This window comes from Salarias fasciatus, chromosome 23 (genome assembly GCF_902148845.1).
Source record: "Salarias fasciatus chromosome 23, fSalaFa1.1, whole genome shotgun sequence".
Classification (NCBI taxonomy): domain Eukaryota; kingdom Metazoa; phylum Chordata; class Actinopteri; order Blenniiformes; family Blenniidae; genus Salarias; species Salarias fasciatus.
In genome coordinates, this window is record NC_043766.1 from 32,467,307 (window position 1) to 32,494,766 (window position 27,460).

Consider the following 27,460-nt stretch of genomic DNA (forward strand, 5'->3'; position numbering starts at 1 on the left):
ACGCGTGCTTCCAGAAATCCAGATGAGATGATTGAGCTCGACAGAAGGTTTATTCAGATCAAAAAATGAACAACTTAAGGCTTTACAAAAAATCAAAATGTTACTGGTCCACTACCAGAACCAAAATATTCCTTTTCCTGAATCCACAATCACCTTAAGGTGAGCTCTCCTTCCAAGCTTGTGTTACACGGTCAAAAACTTTTTTCAACTGAGCCCCTTCCCCCATCCAGCACCATTACAAATAAGCTTTCAGCCCGCCCTCTGCAGGCCTGGCAGGCGGCAGCAACCTGTAGAGAATCAAGCTGATTGCTAGAAGCAGGACACCAGCTTAACATAAAATATTGCCTCCACACTTACATGTTCATTTAAACTATAACATCAATCCATTACCTAAATGATGCAGCAAGCACCGAACTGACTATATTACAATGGCTCTTACACAAAAGTATTGTTGCATTTTGCACCTGTAATTTTGTAAATACAATGGTTTAATTCTTAAGTACATGTTTGCTTGCTTTTTGTTCTTGGTTGTTTTAGGGTTGTTCTGTGGCCGTAAATTAGGTTTGTTTGAAAGAAATTCTATGACTACAATTTCTGACTTCGCATCTATCTTAAATTTTATTGAAAATGTTTTAAAAACTCTTGAATCCATTCAAATGGAACCCCCCCGCCCCAATGGAGAGAACTGCACCAGCCGCCACTTTTTTTTCATTCCCGTCTGTCTGTCTCTGACCGTCTGCCTGTTGTCCCGTCCACAGTGTCCCTTTAGTTCTTTAGTTTCTGCTCCCCACCATAGTGTCCCTTTAGCCCTTTAGTTTCTGGTTCTGTCCACAGTGTCCCTTTAGCTCTTTAGTGTCTGGTTCCGTCCATAGTGTCCCTTTAGTCCTTTAGTTTCTGGTCCCGTCCAGAGTGTCCATTTAGCAGCTAAACAGACACTCTGGACGGGACCAAAAACTAAAGGGACACTCTGGACGGCACCAGAAACGAAAGGACTAGTTTAGCCCTTTAGTTTCTGGTCCCGTCCAGAGTGTCCCTTTAGCCCAGGAGTCTCCAAACTGGTCCAGAAAGAATTGAGTCACCTGCAGAATTGAGTCCACCTGTAATCTTGGTGAAATAGGTGGAGTCCACCTATTTCACCAAGTCTACAGGTGGACTCTTGAGGACATGGGCAGAATCTGATGTGCTCCTGCTTGGTTGAACAACAACCATCAGCCACACCGGCCCTTTCTGGACCAGTCTGGAGACTCCTGCTTTAGTCCTTTAGTTTCTGGTCCCGTCCACAGTGTCCTTTAGCTCTTCAGTTTCTGGTCCTGTCCCAGACATTCCTTTCTACTCAGTCCTTTCCATAGTCACTCTTTTGGTGGTGGTGGTGAGGGGGTGGGGGGTGAGGAGGGGGCGTGGTTGTCCAATTGGAGGATTTACTTTGGGGCGGGCATCAGGTAGCCGATGGACTGGCCCTTCTCCAGCCTCTTCTCCATCTCCACCAGCAGCTTGACGCCGTCCACCACCATCTGCACCAGCTCCACCTCGGAGAAGCCCAGACGGTCAGCGTTGGAGATGTCGAAGACTCCGCCCGCGGCGGCCGTGTCCACGCCCCCAGTTCCTCACTTCTGCAGGCGCAGCTTCTTCAGCACGTCCTCGAAGTCTGCGCGTTTGCTCATGTTGGGCAGCTTGACGTGGATGCCGGCACGCAGCCCGGTGCCCAGGTTGGACGGGCAGGTGAGGACGAATCCCAGGTGCTCGTTCCACATGAAGGCGTGGCCTCGCTCCTTGAACAGGCTCTCGAACTTGGTGAGCCCGGTGCAGAAGCGGGTGAACACTTCCCTCATGTTGCCTCCTTCCTGCATGGAGATGACTCGCAGGTGGTCTTCCTCGTTCACCCACACCAGGAAGGTCTTGTTGTCGTTGTGCCAGATGCCGCGGGCGTCGGGCCAGTCGCGGGCCATCCCTGAGGCCAGCAGCAGCTCTCCAGGTCCCGGTACAGATCCTTCATGTGGGTCTGGAGTTCCTTCAGCTGCTACAACACGTCCAGGAATCATGAGGTGCTGTACTGTCCATAAAACAAACCCACCAGATCTCCTGCGACAAGGTTTCTCTGCAATCCAGTCCAACTCTGCAGTTCAGATCTGCGGCTTGAAACTCTCCAGGTCCCAGGACAAATCCTTCATGTGGGTCTGGAGTTCCTTCAGCTGCTTCTTCATCTCCTCCGGCTGCTGCTCCATGGCATGTCTGGACTTCTCCAGCTCGTGGACGTTCTTGCCCATGTTGTCCTTGGGAGACAGCAGGTCCTTCTCCTTTTCGGCGCGCACGCTGTTGTTGCGAACCAGTTTGTCCTTCATGTGGGCCTCGGCCTCCGCCCAGTCGGGCTCCGCTGCTTAGCAGGCTGAGATGTTCTTCTGATCCATCAGCATCTGGTTTAACTTCTTCTGCTTCTTCTCCAGGTTGGAGATGATCTGCAGCAGGTGGTCCTGGTTCACCAGGATGTTGTTCAGCTCCTGCTGCTGCTCGTTGTTCTGGCGCTCCATCTGGACCTGGGAACCCTTCACTCGCTGGGAGCTGCTGCACTTGGCCGCCAGCTCCACGTTCATCCAGCAGGCCCGCAGCATGGACTTCTTGAGCCGGTTGCTGGTCAGCACCACGCTGCACTGCTCCTCCTCCAGCAGGGCGACGCGAGCCTCCAGCCGCCGCCTCTCCTCCACGGCCTGAGCGTTCTTGGCTCCCTGGTCGTTGATCTTGTCCTGCAGCCCATCCTGTTCCTGCTGGGCCTGCCTCCCTCTGCCGCAACCGAGTGCTCCGAGACCGCTCCTGACGCATCTCCTCCTGGAGCAGCTCCTGAACGTCCTGATAGCGACCCTCAGTGTGCTTGGCTGACTTTGTGACCATGTCCAGGTCTTCTCTGGACAGAATGACTTGTTTCTCCACAGCAGATTCTGGAAAGTCCATCTCTGATCGATGTTGCCACAGCTCGTCCAGGCTCCAACTTCAAGGGAGCCAGCTTCGCTACTGTGAAGGAAGTGGAGAGGCCAGCCCTGTCTGTGGACAAGGACACAAAACCGGTAGGCTCAGGACCATGGGGCAAGAGAGGGTGGTGAACACTTTCATCGTGCCAGAACTGGAGGTGGTAGGACTTTGACATGACACCTTCATCGATCTGCCTGAAGCGTTCACACAGCTGTCAATGCCAGCGCACAGAATGAACATACCCACCAATGAAGATCTGACGAAGTGGCCATATTTGAAACATCTCTCCTTACCACAGATCGAGTCTGGAATTGACCTGCTGATTGGGACAAATGTTCCATGAGCCATGGAACCACAGGAAGTCATCCACAGTGAAAATAATGGACCTTACGCAGTAAGGACGGTGCTGGGCTGGACGGTGAACGGACCACTGACAGGAAACAGTGGAGAGGCTGATCACTGTGAGCAACCAGTAACTGTAAACTGTGTGTCCGTTGTGAACCTGGACGAGCTGTGGCAACATCGATCAGAGATGGACTTTCCAGAATCTGCTGTGGAGAAACAAGTCATTCTGTCCAGAGAAGACCTGGACATGGTCGCAAAGTCAGCCAAGCACACTGAGGGTCGCTATCAGGACGCTCAGGAGCTGCTCCAGGAGGAGATGCGTCAGGAGCGGTCTCAGAGCACTCGGTTGCGGCAGAGGGAGGCAGGCCCTGCAGGAACAGGATGGGCTGCAGGACAAGATCAACGACCAGGGAGCCAAGAACGCTCAGGCCGTGGAGGAGAGGCGGCGGCTGGAGGCTCGCGTCGCCCTGCTGGAGGAGGAGCAGTGCAGCGTGGTGCTGACCAGCAACCGGCTCAAGAAGTCCATGCTGCGGGCCTGCTGGATGAACGTGGAGCTGGCGGCCAAGTGCAGCAGCTCCCAGCGAGTGAAGGGTTCCCAGGTCCAGATGGAGCGCCAGAACAACGAGCAGCAGCAGGAGCTGAACAACATCCTGGTGAACCAGGACCACCTGCTGCAGATCATCTCCAACCTGGAGAAGAAGCAGAAGAAGTTAAACCAGATGCTGATGGATCAGAAGAACATCTCAGCCTGCTAAGCAGCGGAGCGCGACTGGGCGGAGGCCGAGGCCCACATGAAGGACAAACTGGTTCGCAACAACAACGTGCGTGCCGAGAAGAAGAAGGACCTGCTGTCTCCCAAGGACAACATGGGCAAGAACGTCCACGAGCTGGAGAAGTCCAGACATGCCATGGAGCAGCAGCCGGAGGAGATGAAGAAGCAGCTAAAGGAACTCCAGACCCACATGAAGGATTTGTCCCGGGACCTGGAGAGTTTCAAGCCGCAGATCTGAACTGCAGAGTTGGACTGGATTGCAGAGAAACCTTGTCGCAGGAGATCTGGTGGGTTTTTTTTATGGACAGTACAGCACCTCATGATTCCTGGACGTGTTGTGCAGACATTTCCAGACCGAAGAGGTTTTTTGTTTGGCTCAAGATGAGAACTACCTGCTTGGACAGACCCATGTGTGAGGTCTGTTTGTTGCTGGAAGCAGAGGAGGCAGCATAAAGACGTTGCTGACCTCTAGAAAGGCTGTTTTTCCAGACTTTGACAGAGAAAACATCTGTTCCTGTTTGGACTATCGACTAGTCGGTCATGCTTGATCAGAAGAAGGAAATCTGTTCATTGGCTTGAGAGACTTATTAGACATGTAGCGTTGAAGATTTGAAGATGTTTGTTTTTGTCTCCTATTATGTGTTTTGATGTGAATTATTATGTTGAACTTAATAACTAGGAGCTGGTGTGTAGGAGACAGAATGAGGTGTAGGTGCACTGTTTGCTTGCTGAGGTCCGGATACTCCTGCTCCGCGGTGAATTCCAGCTTCAGCTGGTTGTGCGTGTTCCCAAAAGGTATGGCTGCTCGCTGCTGTTGTTGGATTTTAGGGCTGTTAATGCTGGAGGTGGGGGCAAATATAAATGTTTTTGGGTTTTTTTGTCTTAGTCGAGGATTAATTCTATTAGTAATCAAGTTTTTCTTCTGCTAACTGTGGCATGTAGCTCGCTTCTCTCCGTTTTCAAAGTGTGTGGAATTCTTTCCTGATGAGATCTGCTGGCCTTTGGTGTATGATGATGTCATCAGACCCAGGGCTTGTCTGAGGTGCTCGGTTACCATGGCTCGGTTACCATGGCAACAGCAGACCGGTGCCTCCTGCTGAAGTAAACTATGCTGGTGTGGCACCCTGGACATTCAGTTTGTTATTTTGATGTCCAGATTTGTAGTTTTGTTGATTGTCTTGCCCCCCCCACTTTTATTTTATTGCGATTGATGTCATTGTAAGCCTTGTGTCACTGCTCACCTGCTTGCTGTGGATCTCGGGCAATACTCAAATCTGCCAGTAGGAGGCAGCATGAGTATTCTTAGAGGAAAGTGGTGCTGTTTCTCAAACCCACAAAGAAGCCAGTACAGGAGCGGACTCGGGGCAGAGAGCAGCAAGTTTCTCCAAACATTTATTGTTTGTATTGTACTTGCAGGTGAGTAAAGTGCACAAGTGCCACAGATATGTTTTCATGCGGTCTACCTTTGTTTCATGGTGTTGTGTTTCATGTATTTAATGTGTTTGAGATCAGTAGAGGGAGGCTATCACTAGCCTTAAGTGCTGATCTGGCCGTGTGTTATGTGTTTTCATGTTATTTTCATGTGTTGTGTTTGTAAAGATGTTTAAGTATATGTGAGCCACTACGGAAATGTGACAGTATTGTGAGTTCATTGAGTATATGTTAATAGTTAATAGTAGAGGCCGCACATGTTATGCTTTGTAGTATTATTGTTTAGTTTTGCATTATTTGTGTTAGAAAACTCAAACCCTCAAAGAAGCCAGTACAGGAGCGGACTCGGGGCAGAGAGCAGCATGTTTCTCCAAACATTTATTGTTTGTATTGTACTTGCAGAGCCCCTGTATGAAAAATAAATTCCATTGGCACGTGGACATCTGGTGTCATCCTTGTGCACGTGCAACACTGGCCGTAAAGATCTTGCATTGACCACCCTGATCAAAATAAAATAAGACACTGAGAACTACATATTTATTTTTATCAGCTGCTGTTTCTTTTAACACCTCTTGAGATGTTTCACCTGCGAAGCTTCCTTCTCAGTATGTTTATATGTGTTATTGTTGGAGCCTGTCTAAGAAGTATTTCTGTCACCACTTGAGACAGACAATACAGTCTATCTATCTATCTATCTATCTATCTATCTATCTATCTAAAGGTGCAGTAAGTAAGAAATGTCCTGTCAGAAACATCAGGGTAAGTCTTGATGAATTTTATATTTCACTGACTTGTCATGGTGTCTCTTGTAAACATGAGCACTCATTTTTAGATTGTTAATCACGAGTATCTTTTCTTGTTCGCAAAAAACTCAGTGAAAAATACAAAGTTGCTTGCCATTTGCTGACTGCATCGCATTGAGATCAATCTGGACACTGTCAGGTCAGCTTTTAGTTAGATTTATGCATACGTATATAATAGGCCTGCACAATATATCGTTTGAACATTGCCATCACAATGTGCGCATGTGCAATAGTCACATCGCAGGATGTGCAATATTTTTATTATTATTATTATTTTTAACTTTTGTTTTGCTTCGTAAAAGCAGCAAGCTGCTCCATGCTCCGCACAGCCACTCTCTCCCTCCCTCCTGCTCAGCACTCACCGCCTCCCTCCCTCCTCCACAGCAGAGAGAGAGGGGGGGTTCGGGCTACACTCTGAACACAGGCGACATGCAGGAGGAAGCGACAGAGGATTTAGTCCCCAAGAGAAGGCCAACATGTGAAATTTGGATATATTTCGGCTATAAAAAAAAGACGATACGGAGCAAAACAACGTCCTCTGCCGACAGTGCCTCGTCGTGGTTGCCTCAACACGAGGTAATACGTCAAACCTGTTGGACTATTTGAAACGCCATCACAAGCTCCTGTATTTCCAGTGCAAAACCAAAGACCCCAGGTGAAACTTCATCTTCTCAAAAAACAATTACAGAAGCCTTTGCCGGCATAACACCGTATGATAGGAACTCCAAACAGCATCGACAAATCACGGATGCAATAACTTTTTACCTAGCGAAAGACATGGTGCCATTGAACACCGTGGATCGTTAAAGAGGGGTTTTAAAAAATGATCCGCACGCTCGACAAGCGGTATGAAGCACCACGTATTTCTCTCAAGTGGCCATCTCCCCAAATAGAGCTATTCAGGTCATCTGATGAAAATTCTTCTATTTTTAATATCGCAATATATATCGCAATATATCGCAAGCCCCCAAAAAATCGCAATGTCAGTTTTTTCCAATATCGTGCAGCCCTAGTTTGTGACGAGTCAAATATTTAGGAAAACGATCCTGGAGGGGAGCGGGCAGGAGAGGACGGCTTCATCTTGTTGTAAGAAGTGAGGAACACAACAGGAAGCGATACAGGAACATACTTTCTGCATGCGACTGAATGTTTCACCCTGAACTGATAAATCAGATAAAGGACGGCGGCGCAGTGGAGTAGTGGTTAGAGCCGTCTCCTCACAGCGGGGTTCTGGTTTGCACGTCTCACCTCTCGAACCTCTGCATGGTGAGCGCCAGCGTCTTGTTGAGCTCCTCGATGATGCGGCTGGGCGGGTGCAGCGGGACGGGCAGCGGCCCGTACTGCAGCGAGTGTCCGCCCGCCGCGGCGAGGCCGGGAGGGGCCGGGCACTTCTGGAAGGCGATCGGAGACGGCTCCACGCCGCCCGCGGGCACGGAGATCATCAGCTTCTTCGGAGGTAGAGGGGGAGACAGCTTCACCGCCATGCAGGGTAACTTCACCGGGGCGCCGTCTGCACCAGAGGGACGGTGAGAGAGCGTCAGGGAGACACGCCCACGCCGTGACCGGCGCGCGCCGACGGGAACCCACCTGTGATGTGATTCGTCAGCCTGCTGAAGGGCTTGGGCGGCAGAGCGGGGGGCTGTTTGTGCAGTGCGGGCGCTCTGGAGAGGTTCGGGTCCGCCCCCTCGGGCGGATACGCCGCCGATTTCTTTGTGGGCGGAGCCTGGCTGCATTTCTGTGCGTGGTCTTGCTGGCCTCCACCGTCTGTCGCCATTTGAAATTCCAGCGGTCCTGAGGGTCGAAAGCAGCAAAGTGAGCACGGCCCGGAGGCGATGGTAGACCTGAGGCTGCGCTGCCCACCTCCAGCCGCCGCCGCCGCCATTCCCTCCATCAGAACAGCGCCTTCAGACTCCGACAGGCCGGAGCCCAGCACCGGGGAGCGCCCATTCTCCATCTTCACCTCCTCACGGACTGCAGGACACGCACCGTCTGTAGAGGAAGAGGAGGAGGAGGAGGAGAAGAAACATGAGCCGGAGGAAGTGATTCAGTCGTTTTCTCAGCTCAGGAAATGGAGACGGCGTCGACACAAATATAAAAAAATGTAATTTAAAAAGTTTCATGCAAACGTGTTAAATATCACTGATGTCAAAGTACCTCAATGTGAGGATCCATGGAATATAATTTGTACTTTTTACTCTTGATTCTATAATAATTTAATTTCATGCACTAAAATCATTTCACAAACTCTTTTTTAAAACCATTAGATTTTCATTTATCTATTTTTCAGGACGGATTGTTTCCAACATCAATTTAAAATAAATGAATTTTAATGAAATACAGTAATTTTGATGCACTAATCATATCCAATTTGTAAACATTTTGCTTTCCTTTCTTGTGGATTGTTGCCAACAGTTAATTAATTGTGTATTTTGAGTAAAATATTCATAAAGGAAAGGAAGGATCTTGTGCATCAGAACGATTGTGATGCGTGGGATTGCATCTTCAGATCGTTCGTCTGCACAGAAACGACACGCTGGGTCAGGCGGTCGTTTCCTGTTGCCCGCACCGTGCGCTCAGCCCTCACCTTTCTCGTAGACCTCCTTCAGCAGGCCTTTCTTGATGAGCTCCTCTCTGCTCTGCCGAGTGGACATTTTTCGTTCCAGCACTGAGGGAACAAAAGGACGAGACGTCACGAGAGGAAGCGGAACTAAACCTGGCGCCCTTCACAAGGCAAAAAAAAAAAAAAAGGTAAGTTTTCAATCATGTGGCACTACTCAAACACAACACAAACAAATCAGCTGCAGACTGAACAATGAAAACATGACTTGAGCAAACCAGTCCGAGGCGATCTGATGGGTCTGAGTGTGTGCTGGTATTCTAAAAACTATCCAGTTTGTCTTTTGATCCAAAAAGCTGCAGAGTTTTCTGTGTTTTCTTTTCTTTTCTTTTCTTATGTGTTTATGCAGTAACTCAAGTAAAAACATTTCTATATTTTCGTTTCAGAAAAGCTTCGCGTTTACACAACATTTTGAAAATAATAACCACCTACACAGCACCAGCTGTTGCTCTAGGTTGTTTTTATAAAGAAACCAGCGGCAGTGGACGGCAGGCTGTAGGCATTAACAACGGGAGTGAACGGACACTCGTATGGACAGACGGCAGGATCTGAACCCTGGTGAGGGGGCGACGTCGGTCCAAGGTCAAGAAGGACGAAGATGCTGAGCGTCAGAAACGGAGTGGGGAAGGAGAAACGTCTCTTTACTGCTGGGGGTTCCAGACTCTCACATGTGAACAGGAAGCTAGAGATGGGCCGGGAGCTACGGGGGGAGTCTGGGTCAAGTCCAGCTGTCGTGAGGATGAGCGTGGCAGGCCGGAGCTTAAGAGCTGGTGGAGAAGTTCCGACGCCGGTGGAGGTGGTGATGATGTCGAGGGACAAGAGACGGAGTGGTCAGACCGGATATTGAGACGGAATCCGGGGAATACGAACCGCTCAGTGTCGATGATGAGACTGCACTGGTTTTTCAGTGCCAGTGCATCACTAATTTCACCGCATTTCAGAAAAAGCAACAAACTCAACAATAAAACACAACACATACGAATGGGACCAGCTCATGGTGCCACTACGAGAAGTCCCGCTACATTTGATGAATTATATCACCCAGACTGTGAGCATGCTCCCATAATGAGCCCCACATGCTCATTATCAAGTGGTGCACCACGACTGAATGGTGGCAGAGCTCCAGCAGAAACAACATGCAGCTCCCTGCACACACACACACACACACACACACACGCACGATAAACTGAGTGTTTGGAAGCAGAGACATTTCAGTGATTAAAAAAAATGAAATAATAAAGCCACGAGCTGCTGCGACAGCTGGGGAAACAGCTTGTCTGCAGGAAGTCTCGCTGCAGCCGTCTGCTGCCTGTTTGCGGCTCTCGCCGAGAAGAGGATGTAGAGCGCCGCGGCCGGCTGAGAGACAATGACGGCGGTCCTCTCTGCGTCCACGCCACAGCTCTCAGCAGCGCCGCTCGCTGGGAGCCAGACATATGTGACGGGGCTGCAGTTTGAATGAGGAGGTGATTTGGTGCTAAAGAGCCAACACAGAGGCTGATGAGCTACATTTACAGCTAATTTGTTGTTGCATCCAGCATTAATTACAGGCTCCTCCACAGCTGTTGGGCTTGTGTCTCCGATCAAAGCCTGTAATTAACAGCTGTAAGCTTTAAGCCGCACCGTCACAACCGAGTTCCATAAAGATAGACACTGTGAATAAGGACATGCTTTTTTTCTTTTCCAGTTTATCATCACAGTTTGCCTTCAGTAATATGAATTTAACACACCTTGGGTTCAGATTTAAAGTTGAAGGCTTGAAACGTGCGTGACAAAGTCCAAAGAGCATTTTGTATTGTTGGAGATTCCTCATTTAGTTCATATGTTTCTGTTATTTTCTGTGAATGTCGTAAACACTGGCATGTGTTTTTTTAAGTACTTTTTCCTGGTTCATTTTTCAGAAGACAAGTAGACGAAGACTTGAAAAAGTAAGATTAAAAATAGATGAGGAGGAAGAGAAAGATGATAAAAGCAGCTGAAGAAGACAAAAATAAAGATCAATTAAAGTAAAAAACAATAAATATGGGGATGCACAACATATTGGCTAGCTTGAGGTGTTTTTTTTTTTATTGTCTCTCTGATACACAGAAGTGAGCCAATATGAACACTTGCTATAGCGTGTGTGTGTGTGTGTGTGTGTGTGTGTGTGTGTGTGTGTGTGTGTGTGTGTGTGTGTTCTCGTATTTCTATCCTTGTTGGGGCCAAATGTCCCCACAAGGATAGCAAAACGTGGAACGACGTGCCTTGTGGGGACCTTTTTCTGGTCCTAAGTAGGAGAAACAGTGTTTTCTTGACCATGTTGTTGTTACTGAAAAAAGTAAAAGTGCAAAAACATTTCTTTAGGGTTAGGCTTTGTTGTGGTGTGGGTTAGGGTTAGGGTAAGGGTCAGGGTTAGGGGCTAGACATGAATGGGAGTCAATGGAAGGTCCCCACAAGGATAGAAATACGAGACTGTGTGTGTGTGTGTGTGTGTGTGTGTGTATGTGTGTGTGTGTGTAGGGGGCTTTCACAACAATGTTTGTTCAGACGCAAGACAAGTTGGACTAACGATGTGCGAAACTGCTGGAAAAGGAGCAATCAAACCAACAACAGAACAACACACTATAAACAAGAACAATGGCAGAACATGGACATTTGGATGGACAGATGAAGTTGGATTGTTATTAAAGTGACTGTCAACGCTAAAACTACCAAGTCCAGGAGAATCTGGACCGGGACCAGGGCCCGGAGAACCTGGACGAAGATGCGAGAGGATGAGAAGATGCCATCAGTGGAAGAAGTTAACTAGTTTTCAACTGTGTGTGGCATGGCGCTGCCGACGCTCACACAGAGAGAAGCAGAATCAGACCCAAAGGGTGCGTGTATATTTTGGTAAATGGATTTTCCGTTCTAAAGCAGATATTGAAAAACAAAAAACGAGTGGTAATTAGATTTTCGTTTTAAAATACAAAAACTAAAATAGAAATACAAGGCGTTTTTCCTTTTCATGATTAAAAATGTGTATACAAAATTTGAAAAATGCTTTGATTTTCATTTTATATTTACAATAACAGAAATTAAAATTACTAAGAGACAGAAACAAAAAAAAGGTCAGTTTTCTCATTTTTGTAAGACCGGAAGTGGTCATCAGCAAGTGTGGCGTCAAACAGAGTCCGGTGCTGCGGCGGCTGTACAAACCACAGATGGATCAGTACGTCGTTTCGCAACAGCGAGCGAGTGTGTCTTCAGGAAGACATGACTGCTGATAAACTCAGTCGCATATTTCAGGTAAAAAAAAATAACATAAAGGGACATTTATCAAGGTATAGCCAGCTACTAGCTCTAAGCTAACTGGCTAACTCAGCTTCCGGTCTCAGAAAACAAAAAACACCTGACCTTTTTTCGTTTCTGTCTCTTAGTAATTTTAATTTCTGTTATTGTAAATATAGAATGAAAATCGAAGCATTTTTCAAATTTTGTATACACATTTTTAATCACGAAAAGGAAAAACACCTTGTATTTCTACTTCAGTTTTTGTATTTTAAAACGAAAATCGAATTACCGCTCGTTTTTTGTTTTTCAATATCTGCTTTAGAACGGAAAATCCAATTACCAAAATATACACGGACGCCGAAGCCACACACAGCCGTCATCAAACACAGCAGCACATCCGCTCGGCGGCGCTGCCGTCCGTCACGTCATCTCACTGCTGCCGGGAGCCCGGGGCGAACCGGCGACGCTCACCTGCTGAAGTCTGCTTGAACTTCTCGCTCTTCTTCTTCCTCCACTTCCACGGCTTGAAGAGACGTCCCAGTGTGGCGAACTTGCTCCGCCGCCGGATGGGAGGCGTGTGCGTGCCGGGCACCAGCGAGTCAGAGCGCATGGCCGCCAACCTCTCCACTTCCTCCGCTGCAGAAGAGAAACGCACGACGACAGCGACACTTTAGACGGGGAGCTTCTTTCATTTATGCTGCTTCGTGTTTTTAAAACATCCAGCGATCCGCGCATTTCACCAGATCAGGGGAGCAGATGGAGGTCAAAGGTCAAGGTGCATCCTGCACAGGTGGTCAGTGCATCGCGGGAATAACACGCAAATCACAAATCGCAGCCATCCATCCAACCAACCAAGCACCAACCAAGGATGTTGGGAGGAAGACAAAGTAAATGGAAGAAAACAAAACAAGAAAAAAAGACAACAAATACGGAATAAAGAAAAAAGTTAAAACGTGAAAAAAGGTTGGGAAAAAATTCAGAGGGTGTAAAAAGGCAAAGGAGACGAAAAGACAATAAACAAAGAATAGAAATTACACTAAAATAGTACAAGGAAAATAAAATTTGTTTAAAAAGAACAAATAAGACAAAGCTAAAGAAAAAGAGATAAGGAAGACATATGGGAAAGACAAAGAAACCAAAAATATCAGATGCACAGAAAGACAAGAGGAGAAAGACGATGAAGACAATAAGAAGAGACAGGAGGATTCAGCCACAAACGCCACCGAGCTCCGCTGAATGACAGAACTCTGCTTCTTAGACGATTTACTGAAAAATACTAAACTGCAACAGTTAGATGATGTGACTGAGACTTATAGCAGCTGGAGGCACTAACAGAGACGCAGGGTCGTATCAACAGAGAGCTGCACTGCACTCATATACTTAACATTCTGACTTTTCAAATCGTACACACAAACATCTTCCGTGTGTTTTAATGCAACGCCAATAATAAAACTTTTTGAAAGACAGACAAATGTAATGTAAGCAAGAGTTCACAAAGCTTTCACAGACCACTGGCCATCATATGGATTAATAACGCTGATCAGCGCCGGATTCTCTGACAGGCTGCTGCTGCAGAATGACAAACCCTCCACTTTAGCGCTCGACTTCCACCAAATCAAACGTATTCACTGGTAAAACCACTACAGATGGCGATCATAAAGACACCCCTCAGTTTCCCTGCTGACATTGCACCAACTCCTTTTTCCTTAATGCTTCCGACACTGTTGCTTCTGATGCTGTGAAACTGAGAAATCCTTTATTTGAATCTGTCCCGGTCCCCAGCTAATGCTGTGGTCACTCTGATCACTCTTTGCTGGCTGATGATCCAAAAAGTTTTATTTGAGAAGCAGATACTCAAACAAATCGACTGTAAGTCAGCGGCAGACGGGAGGAGACATCCGCCTGCAGGCGGCCTGGTTTCAACGGGCATGTCGGGTCAGATCTGCACCAGCACACCGACCATCGCCGTCCAGCCTCACCCCCCCTCCCCCGACCTCCAGCCTCCGTCCAGGCGGCAGACGGTGTGGGGCTGGTGTGTGTCACACCCTGGTGAGAATGTCAAGTGAGCACACGGAAACCTCTGCTCGCACAAATACAGCAGAAAGTCTGAGAACAGATCTGGATTTCAACCACGGGCAGCTGGAATACAATAAAACCTGAGAGAAACTTCCACTCCCTCACATTAATGCGGTCACAGCTCCGAGGGGAAGTGTGCCGAGGTCCTGTACGACCCCCAGCAGCAGTGGCGGCGGCGTGGCGAGGGGGCCGCTGTGAGTCAGAGGGCTCAGACTCGCACCGCGGGGAGACATTCCTTCAGTGTGACCCCGGCTCTCCTAAAAACACTGACTCACCCCACCGAGAGCCACGAAACAGCCTCGGCTCGGCCAGACGGCAGACGCTGCTGCTGCCCCTTTCGCTAGAAAAGACCCAAGCTGAGGCCGTCTCGTTCATAACTTTAGATTTGTTTCTTCAATCACCGAGAGCGAGGCTGCAATTCATCAACTCCTCAGAAGAAACGCGCTCTGGGCTGACGGGCCGTGGATTTTAAGCATCAATCATCGGCACGGCAATAATGATTTGTGAAGGAAAAGCAGCACTGCAGCCAGCTTGACAGAGTTCCAATTAATCTAATAAAGTAAGTGAGTAAGTCATCGGGAGCTTTCTCAGTCATGAGCGGCTGGTCGCTCGACTCCGCTTAAAGTAGGAGTTTATCATTTCTGGCTGTGTGATTCTCAAATTAACTGACTCTTTTATGATTAGTGAAAAGCTCAATGTTTAATAGGGACGCACCCGTTCTACTTTTTTAAAGAAGTTCCAGTATGAGTCTATCAGTCATACTTTAATCGTCGCTGGTGTGAGAGCCCTGAAACTCTGTAGTATGCAGGAAAAGGTTTACAGTGGCAATGACCACCACCGAGTAAACGGACAAAAACACAATAGACTCAGCGTGAATGTAAAAGACACGGTCAGTGCTTGACGTCATTATAAACTGAAACACTAAACAAGTGCACGCTGAGAGCTCCCTTCATATGGCGGGCCGACATGGGTCAAAATCACAAACAAACTGGTTGAGATGCGAATACAAGAACTGCATGATGCAACAGGAACACAAAATTCAAAAGTGTCAAAAAAAAAAATGTAAATAATTATATGGATGTCTAAACACGTCAGCAAAACACAAAAGCGAAAACACACTGCTGCACCAACAGAGGAGTCATGGTCCAAAGGCTTTAACAGGAAAGAAGAAGTGATAAAAATCACGCAGGAGATTCAATACGAATGCAAAAGTCCAAATATTAATTCAAACGCTGCATTACAACTGAAAAACAAAAGCCAGCAAACTAAAGACAACACTAATACAAGATCCCGGTTCGTGAACGCAAATACTGCAACACAATTACAAAATCTCAAACAGTCAAAACCTTTTCTTACTAGAACGCAACTGAGGTTTCCTGTATCAGTACTATATTAAGTCACAACAGCAATTAGTTTCCTATCTATGGAGTGTTTACACAGTGAAGTCATTAATTCAGGAGGTCATTTACTTTCAAGGTTTCTAATCCGTGCGGCATCTATAAAAATCTGACCTTTTTTTTCCAGCAGATTTGATATTAAACCACATCCCGCCTTTTTCTTTAAAGAAGTGACGAGTCCGTGCTTCACAACGTGCTCAGGTGGCTTTTTGTAGACTTGACTCATTCGAGCAGAATTCAACAAAACATTTTGTGACAATATAAAATCAATACACTGGAAAAACAAGGAGGAGAAGACAAAAGTGGTGAGTCCATTAAACATTATCAGTGTGATTTCTGCAGGATTTTCATCTCTGTTCTAAAGCATGACTTCCTGCTCCAGGGGTGCCAAACATAAGGCTTGAGAGCCAAAACCGGTGTGCAAGAGGCTCCAGTCCAGCCCATTAAACCACTTAAACTGGATAGCTTTCAAAGAAAACATTACAACCATGTCCTCTGGGGTTTTTCGTTTGCTTGTTTGTTTGTTTTGACATTTTAATTTCTTTTTAAGCTTTTTGAAAGCATCTCCCCCTTTTCTCCAAGGTTCATTTTTCTTTTTCATTTCTGAAGTCCTCTTGAGAAGGACCCTGACTTTTAATTAAAATAAAAGATAACATGTTTATTTAAAGATAATATCAAGGAAACTTCCTGGAGCCACTAAAGACCCACGCAGGTTTGTTAAAACAAATAATGCAACAGCTGCTGTTTTATGAGGGGGGCATTTCTTTTTTCTTTTTTTTTTTTTTACACCAGAAAGTATAATCAAAACTGGTTTTGTGTTTAGATTATAGTGATTTTATACAGTTTATACTCTGCACCACAACAAAGTAAAATTCAAGGTTTTCAAGGTTTACGGCACTATAACTCAAGAAGAGCCTGTTCTCGATACGAACCCTGATAAAACTCTGCTGAAAAGATTAGTTTGATGCTTATTTCTCTGATATTTTACGAGCACTGAAAACCAGCGGTAGGTGGAGGTGAAGCTGGGAGAACCGGGGAGAACCGGGGAGACAGTGGACCTCCAGCGGACATCGGAGACCAGAGAGTTAAAGCCCAGCTCCTCTCACCGTCCAGCGGCTCCGCTCCCCGGCAGTTGCTGCAGATGTGCTTGATCTCCTTCCCGAAGTGTCCGCGGATCATGAACGGAGATGCGCTGTGCTCCGGCCGGCGCTCCGGCCGCCGGTCCCGGCTGCCGCGGGGCTTCATCCCGGGCAGGGAGAAGAGCCTCCCCCGCTTCCCCGCCCGCGGCCGCGGCCGCTCGGTCGCCGCGGGGCCTGACAGCTGACGGATCAGCTCGCAGTCACTGCCCGCCATGTCGACCGTGTGGCCCCCCGCTCCGGTGTACCGGGTTTCAAACGGTCCGCAGCTCGGTCCACTACCGGCAAGCCGCCGCCATATGCACACACAGCACCGGAAGGCTCTTTCACAATAAGAGCTTCCCGTAGCCAGGCTTTGGCAGAGACAACAAAATACCTTCAGACACCTAAAACTGATTCTTATCTGTTTGGACCTGCGTCAGACAAAACCTTTTCACTTTAAATAACATGTTTTCCCCCTATATTTTAGATTTTCTTTCTGGTAAATGTGGTTCACGGCACTCCAGTTGTCCTCCCGCTGTCCAAAGCGTGCATGTGAGGTTCATTGGTGACCTGAATGTCAGCGTGTTTGTCTTTGTGTTTGTCCTGTGGTGGACCAACCTGAGCAGGATAAAGTGGCATAGAGGATGGATGGATAAACAGATGGATTGATGGCTGAAGAAAATCTGAACAAGGGTGCATTCACATATCTGAAAAAGTACCAATTTCCTGATTCGTTAGTTATTAACTGAAAGCTTTCTATTCAATGTTTAGAGGTGAGAGTCTACCTTTTCAAATGCTGTCTTATTACATTCTTAAATTAAATTTGAGAAATAAAATGTACATTTTCTTTAGTTAGTTTTTGTACTAATCAAACTTTCACGTGACTCTTCAAAGAGAATATGTTGCCAGAAGAGCTCCCCAGCTTATTTGAGTATGAAATCTACATTGTTTTATAAAGACCAAGGAGCTTGTGGTGGACGTAAGGAGGAACAGGGTGTCTGTGTCCGCTGTCTCCATCCAGGAGGACGGTGTGGACACTGTGGGAGACTATAAATATGTGACGGTGTAATTGGACTGGGTTAAGAACACTGAAGCCCATCACAGGAAGACCCATCCTGAAAAATGTCTCTGCTACATAATGTCCTATCCTGAAAAATGTCTCAACAACGAAATCAGACTCCTCTGTAGGTATACGTTCTGTTTTTTGGTTAATCTATTCCCTTTGTGATTATACCAGTGCCAGTTTTTACCAGAATATTTAATATCACTTATTTAATTTTAGTTCTGTTACTGCTATTTTAACTATATTCTATTTAATCTAGTGAGGCAACACAGCCAATTATTTCCCCTGGGATTTCCAAAGTATTTCTATTCTATTAAAAAAAAAAAAAAAAAAAAAAAAAAAAAGTGTTTGGTTTTTATTTTGAAGGAACCCTGTAATTCCGGATGTTTTGTGTCTGCGTGAAGACTACTTGACGCAGCTCTGATCAAACGTCATCCGGCCAATCACAGAGCAGCAAGGCGCCTCAGAACGGACGGTTCAACCAATCATGGTGAGGCAGAGGAACACGTCTGAATGGGAACAAAATAAAAACAAAGATCATCCCTCAGTTCTGGGGCCTCAAACACGTTACAGTTCAGGCACCCAATGCTCCAGTACAACAGTGGTAAAATAAGGTAAAAATTTTAACTTTGAAGTTTTTTCTCCTTGTGGTGCACAACGTAGTGATGGGAAATGTCTACATTTTAAGAAGACCAAATGATTATTATGGAACACTACTGCAATCTCAACATACAACCATTTCAATGACAACTTCAGGTGCAAAATAAAGTGAAACATCCACAAATCTTCTCTGAAGCCGCTGCATTGGAAATGTTTTCACTAACTCAGCGTGATGACATGGTTTTTGCAGCAAATGCTTGTTTGCCTGCAACCAGGTAGATAGCATTCAGCATCACCAATATCTCCACATCTGTCTCAGCTTTGTGTTATGCCCACTATGCTTAGGAAACGTATTTTAAAAAACAAAAAACAAACAAACAATGTTTTCTTTGGAATTCTGGTTTGGCAGACCAGATTGGAGCCTCTTGCAGGTCGGTTTTAGCCCACAGGCCTTATGTTTGACACACCAACCTCAAAGTTTAACAGTCAACAAATCACTTACATTTAATGTAAAAATGGTTCTTTTCTAGGTTTCCCTCTGGACTGTCTCTAGTAAGTACAATAAATAATTGATAAGGTAAATAGCAAGTCACTATGTGCACACACACACAAACACACACACAACACATCAATGAACAAGCAAGAAAGCAACACAAATCTATTAAGTTAACAAAGAAAGTCAAACGTGCAATAAGTCATAAATATGTGAATGAATATGGAAATAAATAAGTAAGGAAAAAGTAACGAAGCTATCAATTAACTGAACAAATGAGGAGGCAAAAACGTATGTACATCATCACTTACTATTTCAATAAGTGGCTGAATGTAATACTTAAGTGTCATTTTATGTTTATAATTATTAAAAAAAATACACTTAAATTTAATTAAAAATGATTTGGGGAAATATCTAACCTAATGTTCCTATTATAATTTATCTAAGGATCCCATGTGAGGCATAAATAGATGCATTATGTTAAAGATTGATTTCCATAGAACATCAATAATTGAAGCCATGCAACATATGGTAAATGCACTCAAGCGTCACGTGAACTTAAAAGCTCGGTAACACGACCAGGTGCAGGTCCGCTGTGAGCCCTCAGAGTGATCAATATGTTCCTGAAATAAATCCTGAACTTTACTGGAAGACAGTGGAGAGGTGCCAGGGCTGAAGACATTACATTCCTCCCACTGTCAGTCTGTCCGCTGCGCTGTGTTCTTCATATCTACTAGATGTTTTCTCTGAGCTGGGACTGCGAGAGGCTGTAAAGAACAAAAACAAGCTAAAATTAGAGACCAAAAAAAAAAAAAAAAAAAAAAAAAAAAAACAAGCGTGAAGAATTGTCTGTAGAAGCCAATTAAGGTTCACAACATGCACCTCCGTGTTTCTACCAGCAGGTGGCACCCTTTAATAACATATAGTACAAAATGAATCGATGTAAAGAGTGACAGACTGAGCAGCAGGGTGCAGACTGGTGAGGAGTGTGTGAGGAGTGCGTGATCATCTGCTTCATGTCTTACAATCATGAGCACATAACACCAGGTCTGCCAGTGCGTGTGTGTGTGCGTGTGTGTGTGTGTGTGTGTGTGTGTACATTTCCGCTCATGTATGTTATATAAGACAGAGATCAAAAGCTGTATTTTCCCCACTGTGAAACGGTGACTCACCGAGGCTTTCCAATTCAGAGAGCACAGCCGTGTACGACAAAAGGGAGTGAGCTCTTCTCCACACACACACACACACACACACACACACACACACACACACACACACACACACACACACACACACACACACACACACACACACACACACACACACGGTAAATGAGTTGGTAAATTAGTAAATCAAGGAGTATTTTCCCAATTAACTCAATTAGTAAAAACCTAATTAAATTTGGGCAATAAGCAGTGGACTGTAAAACTAAATAAATTCATAAATAAGTCAGAGAAAAATTAAAATGATCAAAATAATTAGTGAATAAGTGAACTTTGCAAAACAAAAACACAAATTTATTAAAATATGGAAGTAAATTATTTAAAAGTGCAGAAAGTAGAAAAAAAAGCAATTTTCCAAAAAAGTTGACAGCTAAATGAGTAATATAAGTAAACAGGTATTAAATAAATAAGCAGGTAAAACGTTTGTGACTTAGTGCATAGGTAAGAAAATGCTAACTTAGGAAAACATTACTATAATAGCAAACAATCAGTCAATAAATATATGTTTTGCTCAGATCATTTGTCTTTATGTGGACTCACTTAAAGTTAAACCAAATTCCATTCAGATATATTGTAGGGACCATGTGGGTCACTAGGGGGCGCCAGAGGGCCGCTGCCCTACAGACTGTGTTGAGCCGCAAGGGCTCACGGGAAACGGGACTGGGGTTTGGGCCGTTTTGGGCCAGTTTTTGTGTCCTGTTTAGTTTATTCATGTCTCGTTTTATTATGCATGTGTTTTAGCTTATTGTTTGTGTGCTGCTGCCACTGTTTTGTGTTCTTTTATGTGGACCATGGGTCAGGGAGACCTCTTGGGGAGGGACCTGGCCTGCGCACCTCCGGGGAGAGTGCCAGCATGCTGATGTGCACAGGATAACTGCACTGCACTGCACTGCACTGCACTAATGTGCATAGTCCTTGTGTGCTGGTGTATGCTGGTGTGCACTAGGGGGCTTGGTCAATCTGATGGGATAGCCAGGTTGATGGCGAGCCACTGGTGTGTGCTAGCGAGTGCGCTAAGAGTGTGCATTGGGCCATTGCATTAGTGCACTGTTGTGTACTGGGCCTTGCGCTGGTATGCTGGTATGCACTGGTGTGTGCTAGTGGGCTCAGTCAATCTGATGGGATGGCCAGGTTGATGGCGAGCCACTGGTGTGCGCTAGCGTGTGCGCACAGGGTTGGTTGTTGTCACAATAAACTCTGATGCTTGTGAAAACTAAAGAGCAGACTGAATCCTCCTTCGCTGCCTCGCCGCCGCTCGCCACAATATGAACTGTACATTTATCAATCTGTTAAAACTATATTGAAAAAAAGCTGCATCAACAGCCCAGCAGACACTTCTTTATCAATATCAAAAAACAAACAAACAAATGGAGATTTAAAAAAAACATCTTCCTTACTGCAAAACGATGAGTCACGAGGCTTTCCATTTAAAGAGCGCCTGTCACAAGACGGAAAGGACCCACAGTTTAGTAAATAATCCTGGCTCCTCATCTGCAGTGTCACACCGGTTCACTCCTTCCTGTGGCCGGCCTGATTTACCGGCGCTTCGGCTGCTGCCTCCTCCAGTGACGAGGAGGCGGGAGATTAGGTGGCGTGAGAGGGATTAATAAATCTGAGACCTCCAGCATGTGACCGGTGGGGAAGCAGGTTGGGTTTGCATTAAGGCCGGGCTGCAGGTATGATTCACCCTGAGAGCAGAGGCAGCTCAGCCCGGATCCAAACACACTTCAGCAAACTGTCCTGGTGGAGACAGGAATGTCACCGGGTCGCTGAGAGGAGTCACTGTGCAGAATAACCAGAGTCGGTGTGTGAGAATTCAGCCTGCCCAACAGCCCTGGACTTCAGGCCTCGGTGTGTCTGACGCCGGGACGCCGCCGCACGCAGCACATGCTGCCCTGGCGGTGCACAGGGTGTCTGCTCCACGCCTATTCACACGGCGGGCGCTCATCTGTGAGATGGCCAGCTCCGCAGCTGTCAGTCCCACTCACCATATCGCCGCAGATCTCCTCTACGTGCTGGTGCACCGCGATGGAGATCCACCCACTGAAGGGCTCACCTTGACCTGCCGGCAACGTGATTCACGACGTGCTGCGTTTACTGACAAGTCCTAACCAGATACACACACACGGCACACAGAACACAGAAAAATAACTTAAAAAGTTCCCAGAAGTGACAAACAGAAAGAAAAAAAAATGAAGATCTGTGGAAAATAAGCACAAGTGCAGGAATTAGAAATAATAATAACTTTTACCAAACAAATCAATACAAAATCATAATATAGAGGAGCAAAAAGATAGCAAACTATGATAAACAGATGCAAAAAGAAGCAAGACACACAACTAGTAAAATACAAATCCAACATTACTTGATGAATAAGGTACAACAGGTCACGTCACATAAGTTTAAATAAAGGAGTTTGACGGTGTCTCTTTATTTCCACCTGAAACGAGTCTGCGGTGACTAGACTGACTCAGTGACGGACTGATAGAGTGAGATGGCCGAGTGAATGGACTGACTCACAGCATTTACTGACTGACTTTATTCAGTGAGTGGACCGACTGAACCAACCCGTGGAGTGATTTCTTTATTTCTGCTGCGGCTGTTTGTTGTGTTAACAGCTTCCTCAACACACCTTCAATCTTTCATTTTCCCTTTACTGACAGAATTTAATCTTTTTGTTTGTTTGGGGTTACAACAACAATTCTAAAATTGCAGAATGCACGCATTGTGGGAGATTTGATGGAAACCGTAACAAGATGATCAGATGGAGTATTGACTGTGGCCCAGAGGTCATGTGTCTGGCTCTGTATAGCGCTGCTCCGACTGCCAAGTGAAAATGGCATAATCAATAACCGCAATGTTGCCAATGCCCGCTGTTCACAGGTCAAACTTGCTTTTAAACAATGCCTTCAGGCTACGAGCTGCTGAGTGCCAGAAACATTCAGAGAAATGAGGAATTTACTCAAATCGCACAAAACAAAAAACATAACTATAACAAACGCTTCAGCATCATACGATCAGAGACTTAGTCAGATGCTGGTTTGTCAACTTTTCTATAGAGGTCAATAAACTCTACAGTATCTGTGCATCTTCCTGTGATTCTCCCAAGTAGGAGTTCTCTTCTAAATTTAAAGGTGCATTAAGGAGTTTTTCAACTTTAAAAATACTTATTTTCCACCAGAAATATGTTACAAATATTCAATGATGTGTACAATGTGCCCTGATATATTCATTACAAGTACCGCTAACAGCGCTGAATTGTCACTTGAAAGTTGCAGTGCCGGTCCGGCACCAGAATTTTTTTTGGGAGAATTTGAGATGATGTGACGTAATGCGCGCTCCGGCTGGCCTGATTTCCTTAGGTTTCGTTTTGTCCGCCATTACTCCACCAGATGCTTAGTGAGCAACAACTGAGCAGGAGCTTCCATAAAGTAAGAACAGACTGGCTTCCAGCACTGCCACAGCTCCAGCACAGACTCCACCAGGGAAAAGAAACTTACATTTTACTTGAGCGCTACTTAAAGAGCGAGGAAGGAGTTCCCCTCTTCAAGCCACAGGCACAAGTATTTCACTAAGCTGCATTACGCCCAAGGCCTGCAGGGGGCGCTGTTTCGCATAAAACGTGCAAACTCCTTAATGCACCTTTAAACATTTTGGAACATCAACCAAGGATTGTTGTGACTCCATTCAGGGATTGTTTTTGAGTCGATTGGTGGCTCTAAACATGCTGTTTCACATCACTGCCACTAAACTTCAAAAACTGACTGACTACTTTTTTAAAATCAACAACTTTGTAACTGAAATTCAAATTATTTCATTATTTTATACTTCTGTAGTTCAGGAAAACAATTAACAATGCTGCATCAAGTGGCAGCTTTAGCATTACTGTTTTTTTTCTAAACAAGTTACTCCTCACCAAACTCATGTTTATTGCAGGAGAAGTAAATATTTGATCTTGAACTGAATCAGTCCTGCCTTCAGATAAGGAGCATCAGCATTGGCCTCTGCCCAAAGTAGCTATTATGTTTTATATTAGCAGAATGAATATCTTAGCTTCCCTTTAAACCAGCTGCATGAACGCTGGCCATTTATTGTTGTGAGCTCTTTTTGCTGTCATTAGTTCATAAAAGATTCCTTCCAAGAATCACACATCCAGATTATAGAGCATCTTCCTCCCACTGACGTACGTGACAGCGAAAGACATTCATACAGAAAGACATTCAATTTACCCAAGTATCTATTGAGTTTATACTTTACTATTTAGTCATACGGTCACCGACAAACCAACTGCTGTCACACAGGGAGAACATGAAAACACCACACAGCAGTTGGTACTTTATAACTCTGACTCTGAAAAAAAACAGTTGAACTGAACTGACTAAAAGCCTCCATGACGCCGCCGTGTGATCGGCACCGAGCACACTCCCTCCGTTGAACCGAACCTTTAATTGAGTCGCTCATGGTCAGCGCTGTCTGTCGTTTTAGATTCATGTCCTACTCGACGACTCAGTAACCGTCCCTCTTCTCCTCGTGACGACTATCCATTACCCCACGTTTCCCCTCTCTCATCCCATCTGGGCTTCTGTCTCCACCAGGCAAAAAAATATCAATCATCCTCTGGCCTTTGATTGCGCTGCTGCTAATTTGGGCTCTCGATCTGAGACCACGATCCCGACAGAGATTAAGTCTGCAAAATTAATGTGCTGCTCAGCGGCTGAGGCAGTAAGGTGGAGACCTGCTGGTGGGAAACTAAACCAAGCTTCCTCTGTCATTTAATCTCCATCGCTCACTTTCCCAGCAATCAGCAAAAATAGCTCTGGTTAAGGTTGGCTGCAGAATACCTGAGAAGTCGCCTCGTCACCTCTGAGAGTGAGACACTCCGCAAGCGCCGCGTTGTCACTGCTGACAGACTTTAACTGTTCTGCTGGACTGAGCAGGGCGGATGGAGGAGGCTTAAAACGCAGCGTTTTGCAGATAATTAGCAGCGCAGCGGGAGCGCGGCCCGCTACGCTGCTATCCTCAGATTCACAGCGTCGCTCTGCAGGCGAGAGACGATACGATGGAGGAAAGAGCGGAGAGAGGTCAGCTCCACTGGATCCCAGAGGACAGCACACACACAGAAACACACACAGAGTTCACAAAATTACACTGAGGTTAGTGACGGGGGCGACAGAAAGAAAGCATACGTTATTAATCACCTTGGGAATTTGGTGAGCAGCCACCACAGGGCGCTCCAGGGAGTTCATGGGGCCAAGGGTCATGAACTCCCGATCCTGAGTCCGCTTCTCTAACCTCTAGGCCACCAAGGGAAAAACACCACCATTAACTTTCAGAGCTTTTGTTTGGAGCCCTTTTTTCGCGAAAGCATTTCAAATGAAAATTCAGCCTTTCTGCGTTTCCATATCAGAAAAGTTTCACGTTTACCGTTGATGTTTCGAAAGTGGCGTCACTTTCCACAGCAAAGGCCGACAATGATGTAGTTAGACTGTCAAGCCACTAGTAGGTGCTGTTGTTTGTTTTTATAATAAAACCACACAGTAGAGAACAATACAGGATAAACATTAACAATGGGAGATTTGTATGGACAGACGATCAAGTGGGATTGTTTTCAAAGTGACTGTCAACTCTAAAACTACCAAGTCCAGGAGAATCTGGACTTGGACCAGGACCAGGACCTGGACCGGGAGAATCTGGAATGGGAATCATGACACTCTGGAGGAAAACGTTTGGTTTTCAGTGGCTCCCAGCATCATTGTCATGTAAACGGACCATGAAAATCCAACAAATGCTTTATGTTTTCACTTGAGATCATTGTCGTTGTAAACGGAGTCAAGGAGAGGCAATTTCACTCACTTGTCTACGTGCAGTTTAAAGTTAGCAACGGACTCAAAACCAAAGAGAACACGCAAACCCTGCGCAGGATCTTTCCTGTAGTTCTGCAGTTTCAGGATGCTCCTTTGCAAATGTCTTAAAACTTCTAGAAAGCTTCAGCTTCCTCCTCTGTTGTCCTGTCCAGGAACGTTTGCCTGCCCTCCATGTTGTAGAGATTGCTTCAAGCGTTCAGCTCCTCCTCATACTGCGAGAGTCTTCTGTGGTCATTCCTATTATTTGTCTCCATTGTTAAACTGTTGTCCTGAGAGGGGACCGTCTGACTAACATTAACTACTCGATGAAGGCATGCTAAGATCAAAAGTACTTTTGCAAATGTCTCTGACACACTTGAAGGTTTTCAGATGACTTTTTAGACATTTCAGCCTTGTACCATGCAGATTATTAACTTTATGTAGCACTTTAACAGCTTCCATTTACAGGCTGGTGGCAGAAACACTGAAAACTAGAGATGCAATGGCGCCTGTCGTTTCTGAGCCATGTTTCGGTACCTGTTTTGTGTGCACAGAGAACATGTTTTTTTCAAAGTGGCACTATTGGCCTGTTGAAGCATTCTCAATCGACGTGTTCTTTTTTTTTTTGATGGAGCTACCTTTTCGAGTCTTCAACTGTCAAAAAGCGTTCCATCAGGATGGTTATGCCAAAGATGCACAGTTGCATTGCTCGTGTTTCCTTTTACATATGGGATACGTCTCGAGTTAAATTTCTGTTGACAGTTTTCACTCCCTTGTCGGTGCATTCAGCAGCGTCCGACACATCGCCAAACTTTCATAAAAGGTCTAAACTAGCTGTAGTAAAACCGAAATGAGGACAGATTCAGCAATGTTTTGCAAAAATCTTTCACTGAACTGTTTGTTATAAAAGTGAAAGTATGTGACCAAGCCACTATACTGGTTCGGTGAGTGACGCATTAGCCAGTAGCCACTGACACGACTGCCAAGCGTGTGATTTTCAGGTGTGGTGTGTTTCCATGTTAGAGAGAATGCCCCTGGGAGGCCACTTTAACCAGCTCCAGATGTGGGCGGAGTCACAGCTGTTACTGGACTTTAAAGGATAAGTTCGGTTTAAAAAGTTTTCACGTTGTTTATAGAATGAAGTAGAACAATATACTCACCCAGAAGGCTTTTCTGATCCGAACAGTGCTTCGGGAGAAATTTAGACCAAAATCGAGCGGTGCACATCCGTATGCGTCTAGCAGACGGGGCATCGCTCCTAAAACGGCTTTAATCGTCCAAAAACTGATTAGTTTCACCAATATTTCATCATGGTCCGCTCACGCCACTCCTCCACGACAGCCCGGTGTCGAGATTTTCATATACGCAGATATATGTTCGATTTGAATTTACTACTTGGCGTCAGGGCTGGCTCTAGGCACAGGCGAACTAGGCGGCCGCCTAGGGCGCAGTGCACGGGGGGGGGGCTG

General features: G+C 45.8%; 1 protein-coding gene, 1 long non-coding RNA gene and 1 pseudogene across 2 annotated transcripts in view; 1 reads left to right on the forward strand and 2 right to left on the reverse strand.

Moving 5' to 3' along the window:
• phactr1 (phosphatase and actin regulator 1) overlaps positions 1-27,460 on the reverse strand; it is a 52,750-nt gene that overhangs the window by 13,661 nt on the left and 11,629 nt on the right. The window contains exons 2-6 of the mRNA XM_030082466.1: positions 12,650-12,814; positions 8,897-8,977; positions 8,173-8,301; positions 7,900-8,103; positions 7,561-7,822 (exon numbers count right to left, since the gene is read on the reverse strand). Of these exons, the coding sequence (XP_029938326.1) occupies positions 7,561-7,822; positions 7,900-8,103; positions 8,173-8,301; positions 8,897-8,977; positions 12,650-12,814 (841 nt within the window). The remainder of the gene's footprint in view (positions 1-7,560; positions 7,823-7,899; positions 8,104-8,172; positions 8,302-8,896; positions 8,978-12,649; positions 12,815-27,460) is intronic.
• Positions 1,417-15,805, reverse strand: LOC115381212 (creatine kinase, testis isozyme-like; annotated as a pseudogene).
• Positions 3,665-27,452, forward strand: LOC115381217 (uncharacterized). Its single transcript, XR_003930406.1, has 3 exons — positions 3,665-3,790; positions 23,679-23,684; positions 27,436-27,452. It is a non-coding gene; the product is annotated as an uncharacterized LOC115381217 (long non-coding RNA).